The 25,777-nt window shown below is 42.1% G+C and overlaps 1 protein-coding gene across 1 annotated transcript in view; it reads right to left on the bottom strand.

The window, feature by feature from the left end:
• Window positions 1–25,777, bottom strand: part of Atp10a (ATPase phospholipid transporting 10A (putative)) — a 164,124-nt gene that overhangs the window by 36,045 nt on the left and 102,302 nt on the right. Inside the window, 5 exon segments of the mRNA XM_034521047.2 lie at window positions 2,304–2,556; window positions 4,139–4,269; window positions 5,564–5,695; window positions 6,060–6,166; window positions 15,984–16,069. Coding sequence (XP_034376938.1) covers window positions 2,304–2,556; window positions 4,139–4,269; window positions 5,564–5,695; window positions 6,060–6,166; window positions 15,984–16,069 — 709 coding nt within the window.

The following is a 25,777-nucleotide window of genomic DNA, read 5'->3' as shown; positions in this document are numbered from 1 at the left end:
CAGGGACAAAAGGTTAGACATCAATGAGGGCAGACTGAATTATGAACCTGTGCTCCAGAGGGCACCCAATCTTCACTCCCCAAAGACTGCCAAGTTAGAATGGCTCTCTGAGTCACGGGTGAGCAATAAGAAACCTATTCAGATTTACTCCTTCAAACCAAGTATTTAATCAGAAGTTCAAGTGCAGGCACAGCACTTGGTGGAAACATTAGGGCAGCCTAATATCAGGGGATTTCTGAGAGATTCCCAGAGGAGGGGGTGCTCATGGTATTAGGCAGCCACGTGAGCAATTCTTTTCTATTAATCACCAGCCCCTCCCTTTCAGAGATAAGAAGAACAGGGATAAGGAAGGAGTCACCTGCTCACTGTCATGAGGCTTAGTACTTCTCCATACCAAGATGCCAAACATCCCATCTGTTCTCTGGTGACAAATGGCCTAGTGTGCCTGCTGGATTGCACGGAGGAGAAAAGCCTGGACATATAGCTGTTGTGCCCACTTTCTGGCATTGTGCATTGAATTAGCTCCATCCTGGAAAGGAGCAATCTATACCCTCCAGCCTCCTCCTTCCCCCTGAAGCTTTGGAGCAAGGAAGGAGCCACTTCTGTTGTACTGTGGACAGAGGCCTGTTTCTAACTCTAGAGGCCTCAGACAAGCCTACACACAGGCATGCAGCCAGCTAGCTGTAGGTTATTAAGTCAGGAGGTGAAAGAAGAATATGCCCATAGTCTCTGTGGTAGCTTTGGTATATGAGCTCATAGCTAGCTTTGGTATGTGAGCTCTGGCCCAGTGTTCAGAACTGTATTCATTTACAAGTGTCAAATCATGGGCTGAACTGACTGAAGATATCTTTTTCAGTGCTGGCACTTCTGCACATCACGAAGATGCATAAATACTTTTATTCCTCAAATACTTAACTTTCCTCTGGATGTGAAAGAACCTGTTAGCCTTATCTTTGCATTTGACTTCTGTCAAATCTGTGATTCTGTCCCAGGAAGTCTCAGATGACTACTTTACTTTTTTTTTTAAAATTATGCTATTAATATTATCTTTTATTGACAAGTCATAACTGAACATAGTTAGAGGTGCGGATGTTTTGTTTTGACATAGCATAAAATGTGTTATACAGACACACGAAACTAATTAATATATCCATTACCTCACCAAGAGGATACATCAGCATTGATTGAAAGCACTTCTGTGCTAGAGATCTCAAACCTGCTCTTGCCTATCTGAAACTGAGTCCCAGCTCTCCAAGGCTGCTACAAACACCATGCCTGGGACTACACTGCAGTGCACAATGCTGAGTAGGTGGGAAGAGGAAAGGGAGGCAAGAGGGTTAGAGTGTGCGATAGGGATCGGAGAATGAGGTTAGGAAGGTAGACAGCTTTGATAGGTAAAGGCATGGAAAACACCAGCAGCAGTTTACTTGGGGTGCACACGAAAATGTTAAACAGTAGGTAGATTCCTATGCTTTTTGTTATATTGTACACAGAGGAAGAAAGTGGCCATCAAGATAATTCTTGGGTGCTTAGGAGATAGCTAGGTAGCTACAGATATGGCCACTCACTGCTTCTCCCATTCCGCCCTCCATTCTCTTGGCAGTCTGTGCTTTTTTGTTGTTCTTAATGGATAGAAGGGAACTGTGTGAGGCTCAGGAGTGGGGGCTCACTCAAAATTGCTATTTCTCCAGAAATATGATTGAGGTGCAGGCATCTTCATCACGGTATCTTCTCTTGGCTTAGCAGGTTTGGTGGTTTTGCCTGAGCCTTTCTTCAGCAAGGAGGGAGGCAGCAAAGGACAAGGAAAGGAGAGACAGGAGGCAGGGCTGCCTGTACCATAGGCAGAGAGACTTATTTCTCTTAGGCTCTAACAGACATTGTGTTCCAAGGCTAAGTAAGAATGCAGCGTAAAGTACACAGTGCCTGTCTGAGAATTTTCAGCTGAGAGCTGAAAGATAAATGAGTGACAACAGAACATCTCCCTGCCCCTCTGTGGGACAAAGTGAAGCCACTGCAGAAACTAGCACTTCAAGGGTATTCTGTCTGGCTGTTGTTGCTTGCCTGGCAGAAAATGAGCCAAAACAGATGCATATCATTCCAGACACGGCAGCTGAGCACGACAATGTCAGCTCATTCTATAAATAGTTCTGGGCTCCCAAGTGATCGCCAAGGATTTATTCTCCCTTGAGAACCAGCAAGCCCTGAAGCTTGTGAACTATTTCTTCTGTCTCCTGCCTGTGGAGATCTGGAGAGAGCAGTTTTCTAATATATCCCAGACTGTAGATCTCTGTCCTCACACTCACCATTGGCATCATGAGAATATTCTATGCCGGACACAGTGCACCTTCGAAAGACCATCTTGTTCTCGGTTAATGTGCCGGTTTTGTCTGAGAAGATGTATTTTATCTGCCCTAAGTCTTCTGTTATATTTAGAGCTCGGCACTGCAGCTGTGAATCTGTCTCTTCATCATAGAGCTCTATATCTTGGTTAATGAAGTATACTTGGCACACTTTGACAATTTCAATGGAAACGTATAAGGAAATTGGAATCAAAACCTAGAAGACAAAGGCACACGGGATGAATGACTACGAGCACCAGGGAGCAGTTTTCAGTTAATATAATCAAATCAAATGACAAATGACCAAGGAAGCAGGAACTGTACTGTACCTTTAAGAGCTTAAATGGGGTGGCTTAAAGTCACTATTGGAAAAGGATTAAAAGTACTGGCAAAGAGTTTAAACTAGAATAGCCTAGGCTGGTGCAATTGCAGAGCGGAAATCCACTCCTATGTCTGGAAGGATAACGATGGCCTGGAGACTAAGTTGTGCTTGAGAGGGGCTAGGAAAGGAAAGAGAGAAGAAAAGAAAATAGGCACAGTCAGAGTCCTCATGAGCAATGTCACCTCTAACTACAGCAGCCCTTTCCCTCATGTTTCCCCTGAGCCCCAGTGACAGGCGCTCTCTATTACCCAAGGATGTGCTCCATAGTCCAGAGAGCAGCCATGGGATGAAACTGTTGTTTCAGAGGCTGGTTTTATGTTGCAGTACAATTTTGTGATCTTGTGCAATAGAGAGCAAATGCAAGATGGCTTGAGAAAAATGCAGTTATGGTCTGATCATTCCCGACCAACTTTCTGGAAATGAATGCTTATTTATACAGTCACAACACTGAACTAATATTTATGAGCCCAGAATATCATCTGACTAACTCGGTTCTCTTGGTAAATTAATTATGTTAATAAGACACCAACTATTATCCTAACTCAAGGCTAGAACAAAATTTACATTTACCAAAAAAAAAAAAAAAAAACCAACATAAAACAAAAAACAAAACAAAACCTAATTTGCAATGTTAAATGAGACTGTTTTCTCACTGCAGGAAGGAACCACTTGTGATAAAGCGAGGCTGGACACAGCCTCTGCTTGCTCTGTCCTAGTGGTGACCCTCACTGCCCCTTAGAGCTCTAGGGATGTTTTTACTCTTTAACAGACCTTCCTGGTGCTGCCTTTCAGTTACAGATAGGGAGGCATGTGAACGCATATGACTGCTACTGAATACTAATGCTGGTACACGCAGCAGCAGCAGGATGAATCCTGGGAGAGGGGCTCATCTGCAGAGACGCTGTGAATGAAACAGCTTGTGGTTTGACTCGCAGCAAAGTATTCAGGTTGCCTTCCTCGATTTCATGGAGAACGACATTAATAGAACACATTCGTGTCAGGGGACTGGGTGAGGGGCCCTGTGGATGCTCTCTATTAGTGTCTGAAATTCTCTGCACATCTGAATATTATTCCCAGATTAAATTTATTTTTTAAAACAGTGCTGAGGATGTATCTCAATGGTTAGTGCACTTGCCTAGCATGTAATAATAATAGATTGGTAATAACTAATTAATAGTAATAGAAAAAAACCAGAGAAACAATGGGAAAACTCAATCCCGAAAGCATTAATCATTTAAAGAAAAGCAAAGAAGAGCATCAACTGGAAAGTCACCAGAGAACCTTCAAACAGAATAAAAGGCAACATGTATTTGTGATTCTTCAAGATGCAGAATTTATAGAAAAAAATTCTTTGCAAGATTTTCGAGTTCTCTAGAAGAAAATAAAGTAATTACCATACAATATTTATTACTGTTACCTGCAGAACTATTATCATTGTCAAGAATGAGTAAACCGCAGCTGTGGCTGGGGATAACGAGCTGCCATCAGACTCAGGAACATCAAATAGTGCTTTTTTCTCTTGATAGCGCCGAACCCACAATCCATGCCCTGTGCATGTTTAAAGAGAGGCATCATTCATCTGACAGGAAAGAAAGAATGCTGCTTGGGAAAATTAAGACTTTTTTTTTTTTTAAAGATTGTTACTGGACATGACATATTTGTTCTATCAGCTTTCTCTGTACATAGTATTCTTGGACCCTTTGGCAGGCAGCTAGAAAGAGTGCACGCTTTGTTTTGCTTACATCGAGAGTTTCTTAAACTGTATGCTACTACACTTGTGATCATGTCACTTGGGAGGCTAAGGTAGAAGGATCAAACATTCTCCCCCATCCTGGACAACACAGTAAGAACCTCACAACTGCACCATGGGTTTCCTGTTGATGGCGCTGAATGGCACCACTGATCATGATATAAAAACTGTCTGTGAGCTGGGAGAATGACTTCATTATCCAGCTGCTCCAAAAACACAGAGTCTTAGGGCCTGGGTAAACAAGCATCAGGACCTCAATACTGCTCATGTGATCCCTTCTTGGAGATTCAACATTCACATGTTACAGTTTCTAAGAAGTCAAGGGTTACGCATGCTTCTTTCTAAACTAAGTCCCACACCTATCTGGCTACAGAAACCTTTTGGTTCTATGTGGCTCTGCTTTATTTAATCACCTGAGACTATGCTTCAAGACCATGTTACATCTGTCTGGTCCATGCTGACAAGAGAGAGACAAGGTGTAAATCAAGTGCTGGAGCCTCAAAACGTGTTACTGCAAAGCTTACATGACCTTTTGGTCCCCCCTTCTTTTTCCCATTAAACTCGGGCAGAGTCACACAGGGAAAGCGGGATTCAAACCGAGAGAGAGAGAGAGAGAGAGAGAGAGAGAGAGAGAGAGAGAGAGAGAGAGAGAGAGACGGGCTTGCCCTCTGCAGGCGGCCACCTTAGCCGCTGCGCCACTGCTGGCTTGCTTGGTCCCCCCTTCTAAGACCCAAATTATTGTTTTTCTCTCTCTCTTTTTTTTTTTTATACAGCCTCATTGTTATTATCTCCTGTTGCTAGCTTTCATCACTACTGCTGAATCCTCTTTCACTGGACTCATTACTATGTCTATGATGGATTCATCTCCCCCATCCAAGTAGTCTTCAACTCCAAAAGGCAGATTACTCTGGAAGCTCATTCACCTCAGTGTGGCCACACTGATGCTGATGCAGGCACTCCTGGAATCCAAGTAGTGAAAATGGTGTTTTGACCTTTAAGGTGCTCGGTCTAGTGGAGTCAGGATAGCCCCCAAGCTTGCCTGTAGGCTGTGCAGCAGTCTACTTCACTGAGGACTCATCCTGGGAGACTTACCAACCGCTGAAAATAGAGATATACAAACGAGGAGAAGGACACACCAGAGGACATCGCAGTTCATCTGCCTTTCAAGCTGGCTGCGCTTGTAGCGGGGCCCACTATTGTTCAGCAGGGCTTTGGTTTCATGTCCTGCAGAGGAGGATGGAGGAGTATGGAATGCCAGTCTCATAAAGACAAGGAACCAGGGACTGGATCCCATAGAGCAATTAACTTGGATTGCAGCTCTCTAAGAACCTTGGTCAAAATAGGATTCAGAATGACTGATATAACAACTCTAAAATGAACAGAAAGAAATATATTAAAGAAAAAAGAAAGAACTCTATTGACAGGGTTGTTATTAGAACAAATGTTGTTTTTCAATACTTTTCTGTTTTCCTAAATTTTAGTTTTCTAATTTTCTCTTATTATGAAATAGAACTTGGAAAGACATGCTGAGTAGCACGTAGCACAGTATGGCAGTAGACAGATGGTCTAAGGTTTATCCTGTGCCTACCTGCGTAGATGACAATTCCAGCCACAGCTTCTGTGTTTCTGATGGTGCACCCTCGAAGCAGCAAGTTTTCCTTATGCAGCGCAGCCTTCTCCCCATCGCTGTGGATGCTGCAGAGGAACATGGAGCATGGCATGTTACACGGCTACACAAGCACTTTTGGAAGTACCCGAGAAAACTTTGGGACACCTTGGTGCTGGACAGGGAAGGAGACAGAAGGCCCCATCATGGGTGTCTGCTGTGTCACCATAGCAACTCTGAGGGAGCTGCTTCAAATTAGCATAAAAGCCCCAAAGCTGCTATTTATCTACTTTGAATGGGATTAACTGGGAACTGACTACAGAAACTGCCAAATGTGTAGTTGCAAGACAGACCTGGGAAGCTGACAAGGACAGTCTTGCTGGGTGATTGCAGGTACATCTATCTGCTCTACCAGGAATGAGAGTGCCATTCAGTGCCTTGGGTTGTCACAAAACACACATAGCCCTTGAGAATGGATGGTATGAATTTTGACAACAGTTTGTGTGGGTTCATGTGAGTCTGTCTGTTTGTCTGTCTGTCTGTCTTCTATCTATGAGATATATGTATATGCTAACATGTGTGTATACGTATCGACATAGAGACCAGAGGTCTGCTACCCTGCTCTGTCCCTCTCTGTTTCTTCGAGACAGGGTCTGTCACTGAACCCAGAGCTTATCATTTTTTTCAGCCACGCTGTACAGCCAGCAAATGCAGATGTTTTTCTGTTTCTTTCCCAGCTTCTGTTTCCAGTGCTAGTGCCAGAGGTATGTATGGCCACATCTGATCTTTACGTGGGTGCTGGGGACTTGAACTCAGGTCTTCGTGTTTGCAAGTTCTCTTATTCACTGAGCCCTTTCCTCAAACCCAATTTTGGTATCATTTTACATTGATTTTTCATAAAGTTATAAAGATATTAATAAATTTAATCTAAGATGTATGTAAACCAGGAGCATTCCAAGTTGTGTCAGTGCTATATAGATTTAAAAGTACTTTTTAATTTTAAGCAGTTGACTTTAAAACTTGTCTTCTTGGTCCAAAGACCAGTACTGTCCAACAGGATCTACACTATCACTACACTGGACAGATCCAGGAGCCCAATATACAGGCCACCTTTCCATACCCACTATAGAAATCCTTCTCCCCACCCTTAGTCAAAATGTCTCCTCTTGGCAACTCAGACGTATCTGAAAGTTTTCTTTTCTGACAGCTCCTAGAGTGACGCACATTAGCTACAGAAATACATTTTTTTTATTGAATAAGAGAAACTATTAAAAAAATCAAGACTAAAATGCTTGCTGTACTTAAATGTATTGTAGTTAATTTCATGTAATTCACCACAGTGCCAGTTCTTCTGCAGAGTATGTAGAAAGGGACACTATAGGAACTATTAAATCAGCCCTGTGCCGATGGCTCATACCTGGCAAACCCAACCCAAGACAAAGGTTCAAGACAGGAACTAAGCATCAAGAGATTGGGCAGAGGCACACAAAGACAGATACATACAAAGCCCTGTCCCATTACCAGGGAGAGAGCTTCCATGCTCTATCTCTCATGTGGATATGTCTCAAGAGATAACTGGACATGAAAAAAAACTTCTCTGGGCAGCAGTGAAAAACAATAAGCCCAGTTTTCTAGAAACAAGATGAACTCAGCAAAAATAAGAATAGTATTTCAGATTCAACCTTGTTTGATATTATCTGTAACTATAGCCAGCTCTCTACATCTCTGAGCATTGCAGCTGCAGATTCAAACAGCTATAGGTGGATGACACTGGGGGTGAGGAATGTCTCTGTAGTCAACAGGTTGATTTTCTTTTGTTTATTTCTTGAAAAACACAGTATACAACTATTTACACTGCATAGTTTTTATGTCACATTATTTAGAGTTTACAGGAAAATATATGTAGTTTATATGCAAACATTATGCCATTTTACATAAGTGACTCGAATGTCTGTGAGTTTTGGAATTCACAGTGAAGAGTTCTGTGAATAACCTCCAAGTTATTGAGGATCTAAGAATTGTCTTTCACTCTCTTTGTCTTTGTCTCTGCCTGTCTCTCTCTCTTTCTCTCTCTCCTCTCTCTCTCTCTCTCTCTCTCTCTCTCTCTCTCTCTCTCTCTCTCTGTGTGTGTGTGTGTGTTGGACTAGGGATTAAACCCAGGGCTTCCAAAATGCTAGTCAAGTGCAACTTGAAACTGAGCAACGCTCCTAAGTCCAACACTATGCCTTCAAGTCAAATCAACTGAGGAGTAAACTCATCACCAGAAGTTGAACCAGCCTATATAAGGACCATAGTTTCTGGAATGGGCTTCAGATGCTGGAGGCACAGACATATTCCTGTGAGAAAAGTGCCCATATCAGAAATGGAAGGAAGAGTAGAGATGAGAATAAGCCAGTGGTCCTAGCGAGCAGTAACCACTAGCCTGAAATTCTGAGGCAGAGTGTTCCTATTGGTCATAGAGCAGACACAGGCATATAACTCAGTTCCAAAGATGCTCAAGAGAAGGAGATCCCACCAAACTGCCATTAGCACCTGCTTCTTGGTTATAGGCTCAAACTACCTTGTCCCTAGAAACCATGTGTTGAAATTTCAATCCCCACGGCCCCAAGAGATGAGTGTCTGTAAGAAAGTAATTAGTTTAAATGTGGGCATGGGGCCGTCTCTGACCCCATCTGACTGACCTTCTAAGAAATGATTAGGACACAGACATGCAGAGAGATGCCAATGGGAAAAGACATGTGGACAAGTTGTTCAGTCACAGGCCAAGTACAGAAAGATTGAGAGAAATCAACCCAAATATACCTTGGTCTTCAAGGCTCCAGAAAAAAGAAATAAACCTCTGTCTTCAATTCTGCCTAAGTGTGGTACTCTGTCTATGGCAACCAAGCACATCCTTTAACATTTAGTCTAGCCTACTTGGAAGTACTCATCTAGTTCAAGTCCTCAAGCTTCTTGGCTCATCTAAATATGCTCTTCCAAATGAAAACTCCCTAGAAGGAAAACGTTATGAAGAACTGACTGCTAAGATCTGCTGATCTGGGAAACAGTAGCGCCCAAGCAGATGAATGTCTGCTTTTCTCTCTCAATGAGCATTGCGTCTCTCTAACTCATGTGCTGTTGGGAACAGGTTGGGAACACGTGAACTCCTTTCCCAGAGTAGCTAATCTGTGCCACTCAGACACCAGGGACTTCAATCCATTCTGCTCTGATGTGGTCGTATACCAACCTGGCCTTGAGGTCCACTAATGCGTGGTACGAACCCCTGTCTTGCTTTTGTATCACCACAGTGATCAGACCTCAACATTATACTCCTAAATTTTGTAATCCAAGGCTTTTATTTTTGCTCCATGTCTGAAGCACTGGTTCAATTCAGGTTTCACAAACTTCTCTGCGGACATCTGCAGCTCAGTCTTGCTGGCCTTGTCATTCTGCATCTCAAGACAATGCATGCAACCTTCTGTGCATGTACATGAGCACTGTGTTCCTCTGGGAGGAGACTTTGTAGGCTGTGTACTTCCTTAGCTTCCCATGCAGGCTGTCTGCTCTGTAGTGCCTTAGCTCACTGTAGGCTTTTTGTTCTGGGCAGCCACCCACAGAAATGTTCTTCCTTCCTTATGCTGGCGCTGGTGTCAGAGGAGGTCCCTCTCATAGTGTGGGCTCAGTTTTATAGTCTTCATGTATATCATCTCTGTTAAACTCCTAAATCCCCAGGCAGGATCCTCCTATCTTATTACATTCCCTACCCTGTTGTCCTCAGTAATTGGCAAATGTTGGCTGCTTCCCTGACCTTGGCTTTAGGTTGGATCTATGGGATGGGAAAGTTTGGAAGGATGGTGAAGGAGTAGCTGGGAGCAACAGAGGTTAGGGAGTACATCTCCTGTGCCTTCTTGGTCAGAGAGCACTGACTGACTGTGTCTCTTCACCACATAGACTTTCACCTCGTGTCCACTCCTGCCCTCAAGTCCATGGACCTTGTGGTGAAAACAACACACCTGTATTTGATTCAGTGTCTCTACCATGACTTATATGTTGCAAGGCTCTCTCCATCCCTGTGCATATAGATAACTGAAGTCTTACTTCCATGAATTTGAGAACACCATCTGCCACTCTGAGCACCCTGATTGACATAGGCAGGAAGGACAAAATGACAGCAGTTTGGAACTGCTGAAGCCTAGGCAGACTTTCCTTTGATACAATACATTGTTCAGGTTTTTTGTTCATCAAATTCAAATACATGTGGAAATGACCAAACTGCTTTGCGCTGATGTCCCATTTTCTCAAGGGATGATTATGTCTATGAAGGTGAATGAAAGCACTCAAAAAATTGATGAGTCTGGCAGATATGATTACAGTTCGCCTTAACGCCTGCTCATTGCCACTGATGCTTGGAAACATTTCACACAAATCTCACTCTCAACACAGGCTGAGAAAAGTTAAGGAACTGAAACAGTTCAATTGTCAGTAATGATCCTGCTGCTATACCTTATGAGATATGGTGGTTTGAATAAGATTTAGGTCCCGTAGGCTCATATATTTGAATACTTAGTCCCTACTTGGTAGACTGTTTAAGAGCGCTTAGGAGGTGTGACCTGGTTGGAGGAGGTGTGTCACTAGGTGTGCACTTAACCCACATCAGGCACAGTTTCACTTTCTGCCTCCTGCTTGAGGATCAGGATGCGAGTTCCTACTCTAGTGCCTGCCTGCATCCCTGCTGCCACATCTCCCTCCATGATGGAAAAGGACTCACCTTCTGAGACTGTGAGCGAGTCCCTTATTAAATGCTTATTTATAAGAGCCTTAGTCATGATGCTTCTTCTAGCAATAGAGCATTAACTAAGACACAAGGTGACAACAGTCCCTGCATTGGTCACCAGGGTGAGGAGGCTACCCCAGTAAGCAGGCTGCATTCCAAAGGCATCCAGCAGTCATCCTGGTGCTGTGGTACTTTACCCAAGTCTATGACACACAGGCAGGAAATCTCTGTGAATGCTTATTTGGGGGCAGAAATGCTAACTGAGAGCGCAGAGTTAACTGGCTACACGTGCATGGGAAAAATAGGCTTGAGATCAAAAACTTCCCAAGAGACAAAACAAAACCCTCCATTATATATATATTTTTTAAAAAGAATCAACTCAACAGAAAGATATAGCAATTGTAAATGGACCCAACATCAAAGCACTCAAATACAGAAGCAAATACAGAAAATCTGAATAAAGGAGCAGGCAACTGGCTTTATGATGTAAAGTGAATTTTATATCAGACAAATAACCAGACATCCTACGTCTTTATCTTTTAGGCAAAAGTGCAAATATTCCTCTGGATCATGGTCTCAAAGGTCATCACATAAGGGGGTGAGGAGGTGGTTCAGTGGTTAAGCTCGCTTACCACTCTTTTAAAGGACCTGAGTTTGTTTCCCAGTACACGTGTTCTCCTGCTCAAAACTGCCTGTAAAATCCAGCTCCATGGGCTCTGACACTTTCTGGGCTCTGTGGATACCCACCCACACATACTCACGAATAATAATTAATAATCACCACATTCTGTGAAGTTGACTGAACATGGTAGAACAGAGGCTACCTGAGAAAACTTTCTCTTCGTTCACAGGGAAAGACAAGGCCTAGACTTACACTAGTGAGAACACTTTGGAAATAGCTGAAAGTGGTAGAGAACGCTGGTATTTTTAGCTTCTTGAGGTTCTTATTAGGGCTTAACCATAGGGACTAATTTAAAGTACACAGAATACTAAAGTGTGCTTGAATTATGAAGCCCCTGACATGTATCTCTTCCTAATAACCCACAATGTATTTCTTGTACCACAGTATCAACTCATTTAAAGTACAAAGCTCCTGTTCATACACTCAGAGCTGTAAAATCACCAGCAAATTATCCAAGAATGTTTTACCTACCCACAAAGAAACCTTATACCATGGCCAGTTCTTCCTCTTCTTAGGCTATAATGTTTTCCCCAAGCCCTGGTAACCTCTAATTCCTATGCTCTCTCTCCTCAGACAGTCCTATATTTCCTATCAATGGAACAGCACACCAAGGCAAAATACCACCCTCTCTATACAATGGCTTCTATATTGCAAGGTATCTTACATGGTTCTTTCACTTGCTTCTCAGGTTAACCTGGGGCTGAAGGAGCAGTCATACTAACTATAGAGTTAAGACCAGAGTTCAGATATTTAAGATAATTCCTATAACTGCCAGCTCTGGCAAGGGAGCTAAAATCTTGAGTTACATTTTTTAAGTAACAATGACTATACATCCAAGTTTAGACTGGCTGCTCCACAAAAGAGAACAATCTGCAGGCATGCCTAGCAATGAGATTGGAGGCATACCATGGCTTCCTGGCAAGTAGCTTCTGTCTCATGGAGACTGATGGAAGGCCACTCTGAGAAGATAACAAGGGCAGGAATACCTGAGTCTCGGACCAAGGACAGATCCTGTAGCTGATGTACTTTGTGAGGTAGCCCCTGATACAAGTATCAGGATGAGGTAGGCTGAGGCTTCCTTCTTGGAAGGAAAAAGAACACAGCACAATCAGGTCTACTCCTGGGGAACGTACACCCCTCAATCAAGATCCCGTCCTGATATCTGCTCAACTGCATCCATGTCCTCCCTCTGTACTATTCCCAAGAAGACAGCATTAGTCTGGCTAGCGGAAGCAGAGCTTCATACTCTGTAGTGTCTTGGAGTTGCAGGAAAATCTCTAGTATGTTGCTGCTTACAGCCCACCTCCAGAGAACCACCCAAAGTGAGTACTGGAGGAAGGGCCATTTTGCCTCCAAGTCTATCCCATGAACTACTGAAACAACTGTGCCCAAAAGATATGGAAAGTCAGCGAGATGGGGGTAAGGTTACAATGGTCTAGGCAAGGTGGCACTAAGACCACCTGTATCTCTATGTCATTCCTCAGCCAGAGCTTTGTGGAGACAAGGTAGAAGTAAGAAGTGACTGACTGGAAAGCCAGGTACAAACTATGTCATACTGCATTCTCTCTGGAAATGTGCCAGTAGGACATTTATATTGCTACCATCAGAAAAGCTCGAGTTAGCAGAATGAAATCCACAGCTGAGGTGTCTTCCACAGTTTCCAGAAGAGAAGGCAGAATTAGGATGCTAAGCCATTGAGAATTAGGTGCTGTGGGTGAGCAAAGGGCTACAAACCACTCTGTAATCAGGACTCACCTTTAATATACTAATGTCTTTATATCCCCCTTGCATGTAACTAAACACATTAGTAGTCTTAGTCTTCACTTACTTTGTCCCCTTCTAACAACTGTCTATTGTACCCAGGCCTTCATCCCTCGCCTTGACCCTTTTCAGGACATACTTCTAGAGGGCTGAGCAATGTGCTTCTCCATCTTCTAGACATTGGCCGTTCCATCTCATTTTCCACAACGGCCATCACCTTTCTTTGGACTCTGTGGACTCCAGAATACCCCTTCCAATGTCTCCACTGTGTTTCTGTCCTTGGGCACTGCCCTATGGTGACATTTCTGTCACATCAAAGATGATGTTCCTAATTTTCAGGCCTATTTTGATTTCATTCCTTTCATTGCTCCTCCTGTGTTTTCCTCATGGCTTGGCCTCCTCACTGACTAAATACATTATCTAGGCAAAAGGTCCTTAAATCTTTATCTCTATTTCATCAGGGAACCTCACAGGGAAGAGAAAGTAGGTCACTATTAGTCCTTCCCCAAGATCTGCCTTCCTGTATAGAGTTTCTACTCACTCACAATCCCACTACAATGCCAACTACCATGGAGACACATAGCTGGGGTTCCTTGCCAGAGTGTAAACCAATTTATACTTTCAGACTTTGAAATAATTATATAAACATCTATACATATACTCAGATTTTACTATCAAATCAATCATTCTGTTTATGAATTTGCCATCATCTCAAACTGAGCAAACCTCAATCCCACCCTCCTATCTCATACAGTTCTTTCTGATCTCCATAAAAGACAGATAGTTCTTCTGCCACCTAGTGAACTAACCTCCTTCTTAAGGACCATCTCCTACCTCCTGACCCTTCTCACCTGGTACTCAGCACTACCTATAGCAGTGAAGTTAGCAGCAGCTGCCAGAATGACAGTGGTCAATATTTAGAAGGGAATTACCATTATGAAAACCTTCTATGCATTAAATGAACTTTCAACAATGGCCTGACGGGTACACTAAAATTATGCCCACTATACCAGGACTCAAGGTTATCTAGAAAGTATGTTCTCCAGACCCTGCTAACCTCAGTTTGAGCGTTAGTTTGAACGCTCAAACTATGTTCTAAAGACTCAGAAGGTACTTAATTTCCTGAAGGTCTGCAGGGGAAGGCTGGAAAGTGGCTGGGGAAGGATTCAGTCTTCTTTACTATGACTCTAACCCCACAACAGGTGACAAATACATCAACAGTCATTTGTGCATGTGAATGCAGTATCACTCAGAAACCTCCTTCAGGACTCACAGGAAGCAAAGGGAACAGAGCCCAAGAGCTAGGCCAAAAGCCATTGGAAAAGGATCTCCCCACTATTTTTAATTGAGTTGGCAACATGAAATCGCCTTCACCTCCTTTAGCAGATATTTAATGTCAAGACTTCTTAAACACCTGGCATCTCCTCTCTGCAGCTAAGTTGGCCTCAGGATTCATAGAGGTCCTGGAACTGGTATTCTATGTGTGAACTCCTAGAAGCTAGGTAAGCAGGCCAGAAGTCAACAAGGACCAGAAAATGCACAGCACGCAGGCTGTGCGGTAGCACGTTAACACTTTCGTTTAGGAGCTTGGTTTCTTTAAAGGGTCATCTAATGACTTCCGAACTTTAGGGCAAGCCCAATGAGTGGCTGGTTTATCTCCGGGTCACACAAGTCCACTTTACCTTCTGTGAAACTTCCATTTACTACTAAATTCCATTGTCGCTGAGCCTGAATTGGGCACAGGTTGCAGTGCTGGATACTATCAGCAAATCAGGGACTCACACAGAGTTCTTTGATATGAGACCCATTTTCAGAAGTCCATTTTATGAGGGGAGGCTTCTCTGCCCTCGACAGTAGCATCACAAGGATGCTGAGGAAGGGAAGTCTATGGGTTCTGCTCTTATGGAAAGGGTCCAGCAGTATGCCATGGAAGCCTGAACCTGGTCTCCTTAGACCTTCGTCACCTACTTCATTCTCCATGAAACGGTTCATGCAGTTCTACCTTGCAGTTCAGCAGTTGCATATACATGCCACTCTCAAATCACTGTTTCCCTACACTACCCTTGTTGCTATTAGGAAGTTTTCCAAATAAACATTAAGAGCGGACTTAATGGTATAGTGAGTGATCTCTTTGAGCTCTACATAACCCTGACCTAGAGTCACCAAGTGTCACTATACTCGGCCATTCCTGGGCCATTTATCCACCTTTGGTCTTTCTACTTAGGAACAAAAAAAGGAGGCAAGTACAAATCTCTTTTATCCTAATTAGAAGAATTAAACATTAAGGCAGTAACTGTTACTGCAGTATAGTCAGTGCACTGTCTAAGACCAATATACAGCAAATACTCAATAATGTGTTCTTGGGTCAAGAAGGAATGCATTTCAACCCAGGCTCTTCCTGCCTGGCCTCTGACTTCCATTTTTTTTGAGACCATATATAACAGTCATAAGCTTCTTGTCCCTTGTCATGTTCCTCAGTCTCGCAGAGGGTAAATTAGTCACTCCTCAATAACACTTGACAAGTTCCCACTGTTGACAGGATCTTTCAAATTACTTTCAAAATCAACCAAAAAAAAAAAAAAAAAAAAAAAAAAAACAGATGTATGTGGCAAAGACTATCCAAAAACATGTTATAAATCTGTGTATTTCTGTGTGCATATGGTTTAATGAAAGGAAACTAAGAAAGCTTGCAAAGATGCATGATACTTACATGCAGCCACGAAACCTACTCAGGTCATTGTTTGGCTTCTCACACTCGATTACACTGGTGAACGTCAAAGGATTGAATTCAGAAACCTGAAATAACAGTACACACACATTAGAGAAACTTAGTCTCTGGTCATTCTGATCTAAAAGGCTCTTGTTCATCTGTCTCACACACCTATGGTAGGACTCTGGCTAGAGTCTCTGCAGAATGCCACACATGCAATGCTTAATGCATGCTTTCTCCTTTTAATAATGAACAATAACTAATTGATTTAACTATAAACAGACTTGTAGTTAGTGAGATGAAATGATTATTCCTAATGCAAAATTAGAGACCGAGATAATAGCAAAGGAGGCACCAGTGAAGAAAAGGGACGTGCGCGGTTTCCTGAGACACATAAGGTCTTTTCTTCTTCTTCATAGCAATTTAGAGAAGCAATTCCTACTTGAAAATAGGAATTTATGCTAAAATCCAATTTCCTTGATGTTCTCTAAAGATTCTTCATTGGCCTTTGCCAGAAAGAATTTAAATAGCCAAGTATGAGCCAAGAGCTCAACGACTTCATCATGATTGTGTTGTTAAAGAAATGAAAACTCACTGTAAAGGGAATGTTTAGGTCTTTCCATTGATGGATATAACAATGCCTTCTCCAAAGAAGTCAGGAGAGGAAGGGGAAAGATAATGAAGGAGAAAAATGGAGTTAACAACCCTAAGGAACCCAGTGAAACCAAGGGATTTCTTGTTTCTTTTGTTTCTTTCTCCTCTTTTTTTTTTTTTTTTTTTTTCCCAATCAGCCTCTGGTCAGGTTCATTGGATTTTCTGTCAAGTGTCACGAAACAAAAAACCCCATTGAGCTGTCCTTGCTCATATGTATCACTGGAAAACCAGGCTGAATCATCACAAAAGGGTACAAATACGGCCGACATCAGTCCAGGTGAGTTGTACTCCATCACAAGAATGTACCACCCTGCATACAATATAGCCATAGAAAAAATTACTCAAAAGTCACATTTTAATGTTTCCCATTGTATCCTGTGTACTTTATGGAGGAATTATCTGGAAATACTAGCCCTTGTGCAATAGCTGATTTTGAAATATTTAAGTTTTTTTTTTTTTTATTTTGAAGTGCTAGGGTTTGAACCTCTGGCATTACAAGGGTGTTCTACCACTGAGCTTCGCCTTCGGGTCATGGAATGCCATTTACAACGGCTTTTCTTAAAGTCTCTTAGTCATCATAAGTCTCTCTCCTTTACTGAAATAGCTTTGCATTCCATTTGCAGAGTCGGGCTCTGCTTCAGCTTCTATTGTTTATTTAAAGCTCTATGAATTATGTTGAAACGAGTGGACTGCTTTTTTCCATCGACAACAGTGGCAGATACAGCATGCAAAATGCCCATGAAGGGAGTAGCCTCTGAAGAATGCCAGGATGATTTTTGGCATACAAAGAAGGTATGACTTAAAATATTCCATTTCTGTTTATTATTCATTCTCACTAAGAAAAAAAAAAAGCAATATGCACAGCTTGGAAACAGTAGGACATTCTGTCCCCAGGGCTTCATCACAGCATTTGTAATGCTCCATCCCAACCATGTGCCTTGGGAAGCATACATGCCCAGGGCACAGAAGTCTCGCTTCATCTGAAACTGGGGGGGGGGGGGGGAGGAGGGATTTTAGAACTGAAGGAATCTTCAGGGTCTATTACAAGCTGAATGGTATTCCTCTCAGGCACAGAATGCATATGTTGGGGTTATAACCTCCAGGAAGACAGAATGTGCTTGTGTTTAGAGACAGGCCCTTTAGAGAACTAATTAAACTAAATGAGGTTCTGAGGATAGGCCCTTATAATCAGAAGCAGCTATGACATAAGCGCATGGGGCAAGGGTAGGAATGGCAAAGATGAGTCTATAGGGAAAAGATATCCATAGGATAAGTCTCAGGAGACATCAAACTGCTGACACTTTCAACTCAGACTTTCAGTTTCTAGAACCATGAAAGTATCTGTTGGTTGACCTTTCAGTCTGTGGCAGCCCCTACAACCATACCACCAAGGCCACTCCACTTTCTCATCTAAAATGTCTCTCACCCTGGAGATGGAACTCAGTGGTAGAGAACCTGTCCAGTCTCTGTAAAACCCCAGCACACCTGTCCAGGCTATGTGAGACCCTAGGGGTCTGTCTAGCACACGTAAAACCCCATATACAGCCTCTGTGAGACCCTAGCAACCCTGTGGAGCTTATGTGAGATCCTAGCACATTTGTTCAGAGTATATGAGACTCTAGGTCCCTGTTTAGTGTATGTGACACACTAGGCACCTGAGTATGTGGGTAACTTTGCCTGGATCTACCTCTTCTGCTATTATTTTTAAATTTGTTTTGTTAACTTTCTTTTTTTTTTTTTTTACCTAGAGACTGAGCCCAAAGTCTTGATTACGCTAAGCACATGCACTGTCATGAGCCACACCCACAGACAATATAAATGAATTTTGAAAGTCCCGTTGTCTTACATCGGGGTCAGTATGGTCAACCTAGTAACAAATATTTGATAACACAAAAACGTCAGGGGTTGTGTGTGGGCAGTGTTCTTTCAGAACTCTGCTGGGAGAGGTTTATTTTTTTTTAAGTATATTTTATTTTTCGTTATGTGTGGATATGGACTCATGTGTGCAAGTGCTCTCCCATGCCAGAAGAGGGTTTCCAATACCCTAAAGCTAGAGGTCCAGCCTGATGTGGGTGGTGGGTGCCTCTGCCTGTCTTTCTGTAGTATTAGTTCTTACCACTTGCCATAGGCTTAGGCCAGGTTAGCCTGAACACAAAAGTATTTTTCTGCTATTGCATAGAAACCATAACACATTCCAAGACAGTGGTGAGGCTCTGTCAAGGTAATTATCCTGACCTCATTCCTGCCCCAGGGATAGGGATAACTCTCCTTGTGTCCTCTCTCTATTAAAATGGAGAGCTGCCTTGGTACTTAAGCTGCTGCTGTATTTCCAGAAATTTCTGATAGCATCCTGAAGACAGCAGGCAAGTGCCACTGTTTGGAGCTTGTACAATACCCCCCATCTACTCCAGATACAGAGAGGGGGAGGAGGGCAGGGGAAAGGGGGAGAGAGGGAGATGGAAGGAAGGAGGAGAGAGAAAAAGAGGGGGAGGGAGGTGGAGAGAGGGAGAGAAAGAGAGACAGAGAGACACAGAGAGAGGAAGAGGCAGAGAGAGAGAGAGAGAGAGAGAGAGAGAGAGAGAGAGAGAGAGAGAGAGAGCGCATATTAGCCTCCTGCTTCACTGGGAAAGGCTGAGAAGACCTATGCCTCCTTCATTGGATCACAGGTCCCTTGAGAACAGGAACTCTGTACCCTGTGAGTCAGCACACAGCTTGATGCTTAGAGATGGTCAAGAGGTAATGCCTACTTATTTTAAAGAGAACATGTTCCACAAACTTCTGCATTATCACAAATCTCTGTGCTGGGTTCATTAGGGTGAAGGGGTAGAACACTTATTGACTGCTGTTTCTAAACACCAGTCTTCGACTGGCACTGGAGAAGGTATGACTGCTAAGAGGCTATGAGTTTCCCCATAATTACAAACATCAGAGTCTTTTCTTTTACAAGGCCAAGCATGTTTCATCTCAAAAAAATGTAAGATGATTTCGCCACAGCCTGTATATCTTGACAGTGTGTGAAAAATACTGATCTAATTTAGGCAAGCATTTTAACCCAAATTGATGAAGTAATTACCCCATTCTACTTCTGCACTTGGAAAGCAATCTGTGCTGCACACAAGCCTGGCAGTGTTGCAGGAATTCCCAGAAGGCCACTGGGCCAATACTATACTAAATTAATGGGTGAACCAATGAGTGAGTGAACTTCTGTGCCAGCATCAGTTGGACTAATCAAAACCTTCAACTTGTTAAGGAAGTAATGGGTTCAGCCCACTATCGCTTCTCTGGCATGTAGTAGGGAATTCAAGCCCGTTTGTTGAATAGTAAGTGTTCAGATGGCATTCCCCCACCCTGAGGATAGACTGCTTTGAACATATAAAAAAAAAAAGTCAGTGACCATTTTCCAATCAGCTTCACAGATGTAGTGTTTACACTAACAGTTTATACCCAGATACAAATATTAAACAGGACCCATTTAAAATGCATTTAATGCATGACAACTGTGGTGATGGTGCTATTTCAGGCACTTCGATTACACTCACGCAATAAGTAACACAGTATGTGACAGTTCTATGTGTGTCTCACCATTTCCTGACATCATCATTTCCAGGGTAGCAAAGCAGATGCTCTGAGAAGAGTATCAGGACATCCACGGTCTTTCTTCAGGAACAACTTCGCACATGTCCACACCACAGGTGGCCTCCAGGAAGCTCAACACTTCTGATAGGTATTGAGGACAGGAGTCTGGGTTTTTGCACATTTCTCTTCTAACTGCAAATTTTCTTGTCATAAACCCAAGCATTAGAAACTAAAGGGGCATTTCTTTGAGAGTAGAAAGCCAGCTTTTCCCTCGCTAATTCTTTTCTGAGTGTATAGGAGCCTCTCCCTCCCTTCTCTGCCCACCTTTTCATCCTTTGTTCTCTTGCCTCCTGCCTGGTTCACAGCCCAGAACCCTAGAAGCTTCATTTAGATGGAGGCAAAAATCAAAAGGCTCGGAGTACCTTGCTTGAGCCTGAATTCTCAAAATCAAAGCCTTTCTTTCCCTCTTGGCCCAAAATACTTCATGCTGCTTTAGTGGGCCAGTTGTCAGCAGAACCCCACATTACCTTTTATCAAATGTATTTAAGTGAATCAAAGACTGATTGTGCATTTAGATAGCAAGTAATGAATGCTGTTTCACCCAGCACTGAAATGAGGGCTGTTCTTTAAGATAGCTGGCATGAAAAAGTCTGTACTTATTCCAACACGATGGCCCCACAGGAAGCTTGCTGCAGTGGCGCTGCTGAGCTAATCTGCACAGCCAGGGCACAAGTCCAGAGTCTACTCCACTGTCTGTCTCACAGCCAATAACTACTTTGTGCCTCTTCCATCACTAACCGTGGCAGGGATGACATTAGCAAAGATGGACTGAGGACTGTGACCTATATATCTTAGAGACCACTGAGCACATAGCCTGGTGAGAGACAAGGCTATCCTGCTGGACAGACCTAGTTGTTTGTTTGTTTGTTTGTTTGTTTGTTTGTTTTGAATGAGGCCATAAAGAACTGCACTCCAGAGAATAACTGAATTGAAAGGAAGATTTCTAGCACACAGAGACAGAGCAACAGGTACCTAGAGATAGAAAGAAATTGAGGCCTCAGGGTTACTTATAAGAAAGCAGTAGTACATTTCTCTCCCACTATTTTAAGGAAAATTAAGATGAGGGATACAAAAAGATGCGCAGCTAAAGCATTCTTACTCCAACTTGGAGAACGACCACATGAGTGGCAGGGACGGGACATTTTGAAGCACGACCAGATTAGCTCCTCCATCAGCTTCAAAAGACAGATCAGCACGGCAGGCCTCAGTAATGTAGACCAAAGCTCCAGCTTCACACAAGTACACGCTGGAGCAGAATGCTAAAGTCACCTATCCCAATACCAACTTTAGCAAAAGATGAAGAGGCATCAAGCCAGGACTCACATAAGACAGAAACTCAACAGAGCTGAGGTCAGGTCTTGCCAGGGCCCCTTTAACTTAGAGGTTTCCTTGCTCTGAAAGAGGAGGAAGAACACCTGAGTGAGCCTAGAGGAACAAATTCTATAGCCTAGGGCATTTGTATTCACTTTATTGTCACTCCAACAAATAAGCACAGATTGAACTCAGAAAGCAACACAAGTCTAGTACCTAGCTGCTCTCTGGGCTGAAGTCATGGTACACAGGCTCTGAGGCAAAGGAGGCTCCAGCAGAGAATCCACTCTCATCCCTGGCTTCAGGTTTCCATCCATTTTCAAAATCAGCATTGAGAAGACTGATTCTTTCTCATGTGGGGTCACTTTGATAACTTGCCTCCTTTCGCTTGCGTGCCACACTGAATTCACAGGGATAACCCAGGACCATCTCCATCTCCGCATCTTAGAGGAAGCTGACTAATCATTTAATCTCATTTTCAACCTCAGTTTCCTCCTGTCATTAGCTCAATATTTTAAAAGGTTGATAGGCTACCAAAAAGCCTATAAAGAGAAGGATCGGATGAATAGCCATTTTTTTAAGAGTTCATGGAGAACTGCACCTCCAGAGAATGAGGGGACTGAGAGGAAGACTCTTGGCATGGAGATAGCACAGCAGGTACCGTATAACGTTGGATTTAAATAGTTACCTAGCTGAGAGTCAATCGGGAGGCCAGAAAATCTCAATCCTAAAATATAGATTATAGCGATTCCACACAGAGCACCCAGAGAGAGAAAAGTCCCCTCTCTGTGTAGAAAATAAACATGTACCCATATGTACATGTACACATAGACATATATGATCCAAGTCCTCAATTAATCTGGAAGAATCAAACTTCCAAGTACAATTCAGATACACCATCAAAGATATAAGCACAGAAAAGTAGATAAGTTTCTCTCTCTCTCTCTCTCTCTCTCTCTCTCTCTCTCTCTCTCTCTCTCTCTCACACACACACACACACACAGAGACAGAGAGAGAGAGAGAGAGAGAGAGAGAGAGAGAGAGAGAGAGAGAGAGAGAGAAATAGGATAGAAACAGTAACATAGCACTTTAATTCACCTTTTTTGCTATGGTCATGAAGCCAAGAGAAAAGTGAAATTTTAGAAGTGCCAGAAGCTAAAATGTGGCCAAGCAGTTTGAGAGCCCTCAAATTCCAATTTAAAACTTAAGAAGCATTTATTAAATTTGGGAAATATTAAAAAAAAAAGACTATAATGGACATCAGAAAAAGCCATTTAGTACAGAGCATGGGAAATATGGACAGAGTTCGAAGAAACTGGAGGGAGAGGTGTAAAATCACACGGGCGGAACTGAATGAGCCCGGACTGGAGGGAAAGAAAGCCGATGGTGCAGCATGCTGATTGTAAGGAAAAGAAGATTAAACCTTAAATAAAAAGAAATGGAGGCAGACTATTCCTAGGCCTATGACAGACACCAAAGTGCACAAAGCTGATCAGATTTGCAGCTCATGTTTGGGGATCCAGCATCCAGGGTTGAAGGTGGGCGGAGCCCTTGAGTCTAGGAGCAGCACTTTGAGTGATACTCTGTCTCAAAATAGTATTACAACAAGAAAATGCTGAAAACCAAAGAAGGTAAACAAAATAACCAGAAAAAACTAAACCAAAAAACAAAAGACAAAAAAAAAAAAAAAAAAAAAAAAAAAAAAAAAACAGGGCTGGAGAGATGTCTCGGTGGACAGAGGTCCTTGCAGCATAAGCCTGGAGACCTAAGTTCCATCTCTGTAACCAACATAAGCAAAGGTGATTTACAACTCTGCAAAGTCATCCTCTGATTTCTACACATGTGCTGTGACATATGCCTCCTCATAGCATTCACACATAATAACAGTAATAATAATAATAAATAAATAAATAAATAAATAAATAAATGAATAAAATACAACAGGATAAAGAAAATCGCTGCCAGGAGTCAAGACTACACAAAATACTAAATAAAGTAGTCAAAGAAGAATTAAAAATAATAAGTCTTCTTAAGACAGCTAAGACCCTAAAAGAATGAATCCAACAAAGATGGTTGAGGTGTCTTGGCCAGACTATTGGTGGTGATGTCTCAGGGGCTTGCAGACAGATATGGTTGCAACTCATGAATGCATGCACTTCAAGAGAACAGAAAGCTAAAAGGAATTAGAGCATTCTTGCACTGTCTGGGAGAGTACAAAAATAAATTCTCATTGTAATCTGTAGTGTAAGCACGAAAATAGCAGCAACAGACCATCTGAAGAGAGAATGATAAAACAGTCAAAAGAAGGGAACGGGGAAAATAGATCAGACAGGACAAACACAAGCTACGAGTGCTAGAAAGGAAAAAAAAAAAACTATCAGTAATAAGGAACAGGAGAGGTGGCTCAGCAGTTAGGAGCACTTGCTGCTCTTGCAGGAGACCCAAGTTCAACTCCCAGCATGTACTACACAGGAGATCCTAACCATCTATAGTCCCAAGCGATCTGACACCTTTTTCTGGCCTCAATGGGCGTCCCATAAATATAAGTACTGTTTTAATCTTTAAAAATATATCAATACTAAGTTTTAAAATAGGGTAATTAAAATTTTTTAATGGAATCACAAAGACTGTTAGAATTTAAAAATACCCCCAAAATATTTTTATTAAAAAAATGATAAAAAATATAGATAAGAGAATAGAAGGTGAAAAGATAAAAAAGTAAAATAAAACAACTGGTGCAGGTAACAAAGAGAAACCTCGTGTAACTGTAATAATATCAAATACAATTCAGAATGAAATGGCATTCCCATGTATAACACAGATTATGCATCTGAAATGGCAACAGTTCAATGTGTTAAGACAATAAACTTCTAAAACTTACACAAAGGAAAACCATACATACTTGATAACTATTTCACATGAAGGAAACCAAAGGGAAGTGTAAACATGTCCAGTAAAATCCATCTAAAGCAGATGGTTTTACCAGTGAAGTAACCAAAGAATGTGAAGGAGGAACTGGACTCCATCCAATGAGAACAAACACTTCCTAAAGCTAACACCTGCTTGCAACACAATATAAACAGAAAATTACATGTCATTCCAATTATTGCAAATATCCTTAATAATACGTGAACACACTGGACTGGCTCAGGTATAAAGATATAAATCATACTATACTAGGAAAGAGACATGTTCCAGGAATTCAATGTCAGCTTAGGATTTAAAAAAAAAAAAATCACTGTAATAGCGTCATGGACACAGGAGAGAAATCCTGATCATCTGAGATGAAGCAGAAAATGTATACTTTTCAAGATAAAATTCAATACTGATTCCTCATATGTTATTAGAATAAGAATAAAAGGACAGTTATCTTGTAAAAGTATTCACTAGTATCCTTGAATGCATAGTCAAATAATATTTGAGATTGGTATCACATCTGTGAATAGGAAAAATAAGTTTTCAACAAATACTGCCAGGTCAACTGAGTTTCTACTTGTAAGGGAATATTGGCCCAGCACACAGGAGGCAGAGTCAAAGATGACTATACGTTCAAGGCCATCCTGGTATGTATTGGGTTTTGGACCAGCCAGTGCTATACAATGAGACCCTGTCTCAAATAAAAGAAAGCAAAGAACTAGGGAGATGACTCAGTTGGTTACTACCTGCCACATAATCATGAAGATATGAGTTCAGACCCCCAGCACCCATGGAAAGATCAGATGTCTGTAATCCAAGGGCTGGGAGTTGGGGTAGCACAGACAAGTGGTATCCCAGAGTTCACTGCCAATTGGACAGCCAGTTAGTGAGACCCAGATGACAGATGTCTCAAATAATAAGATAGTGATTTAAGAAGACACTCAATGTCTACCTCTAGTGCACTTGGGCACACACACTGGCATGAACATGCACACATTACACATGAAAATACATGAACAAAAATGAATGTATTTGGAAGCTTACATCACACTACATACAAAAAAATAATACAATATCAGCCAGTGATCTAAATATGAGTTAAAAACCATAGAACTATTAGCTGAACATATTGGAAATATTCCTGAAGTGTGCAATGATGGTCTTTAAAATATCTGAGCACATGCACAAGGAACAAATGGGCAAAAAGAACTTTGTAAATAGTAAGAACATGGGGACAAGAAGAGATATTGTCATTAAAATGAAAAGAACTGTTCAGA

The sequence above is a fragment of the Arvicanthis niloticus genome, chromosome 1 (genome assembly GCF_011762505.2).
Source record: "Arvicanthis niloticus isolate mArvNil1 chromosome 1, mArvNil1.pat.X, whole genome shotgun sequence".
Taxonomy (NCBI): Eukaryota; Metazoa; Chordata; class Mammalia; order Rodentia; family Muridae; genus Arvicanthis; species Arvicanthis niloticus.
Note: the sequence above shows the minus strand (reverse complement) of the source record. Positions and strands in the feature narration are given on the sequence as shown.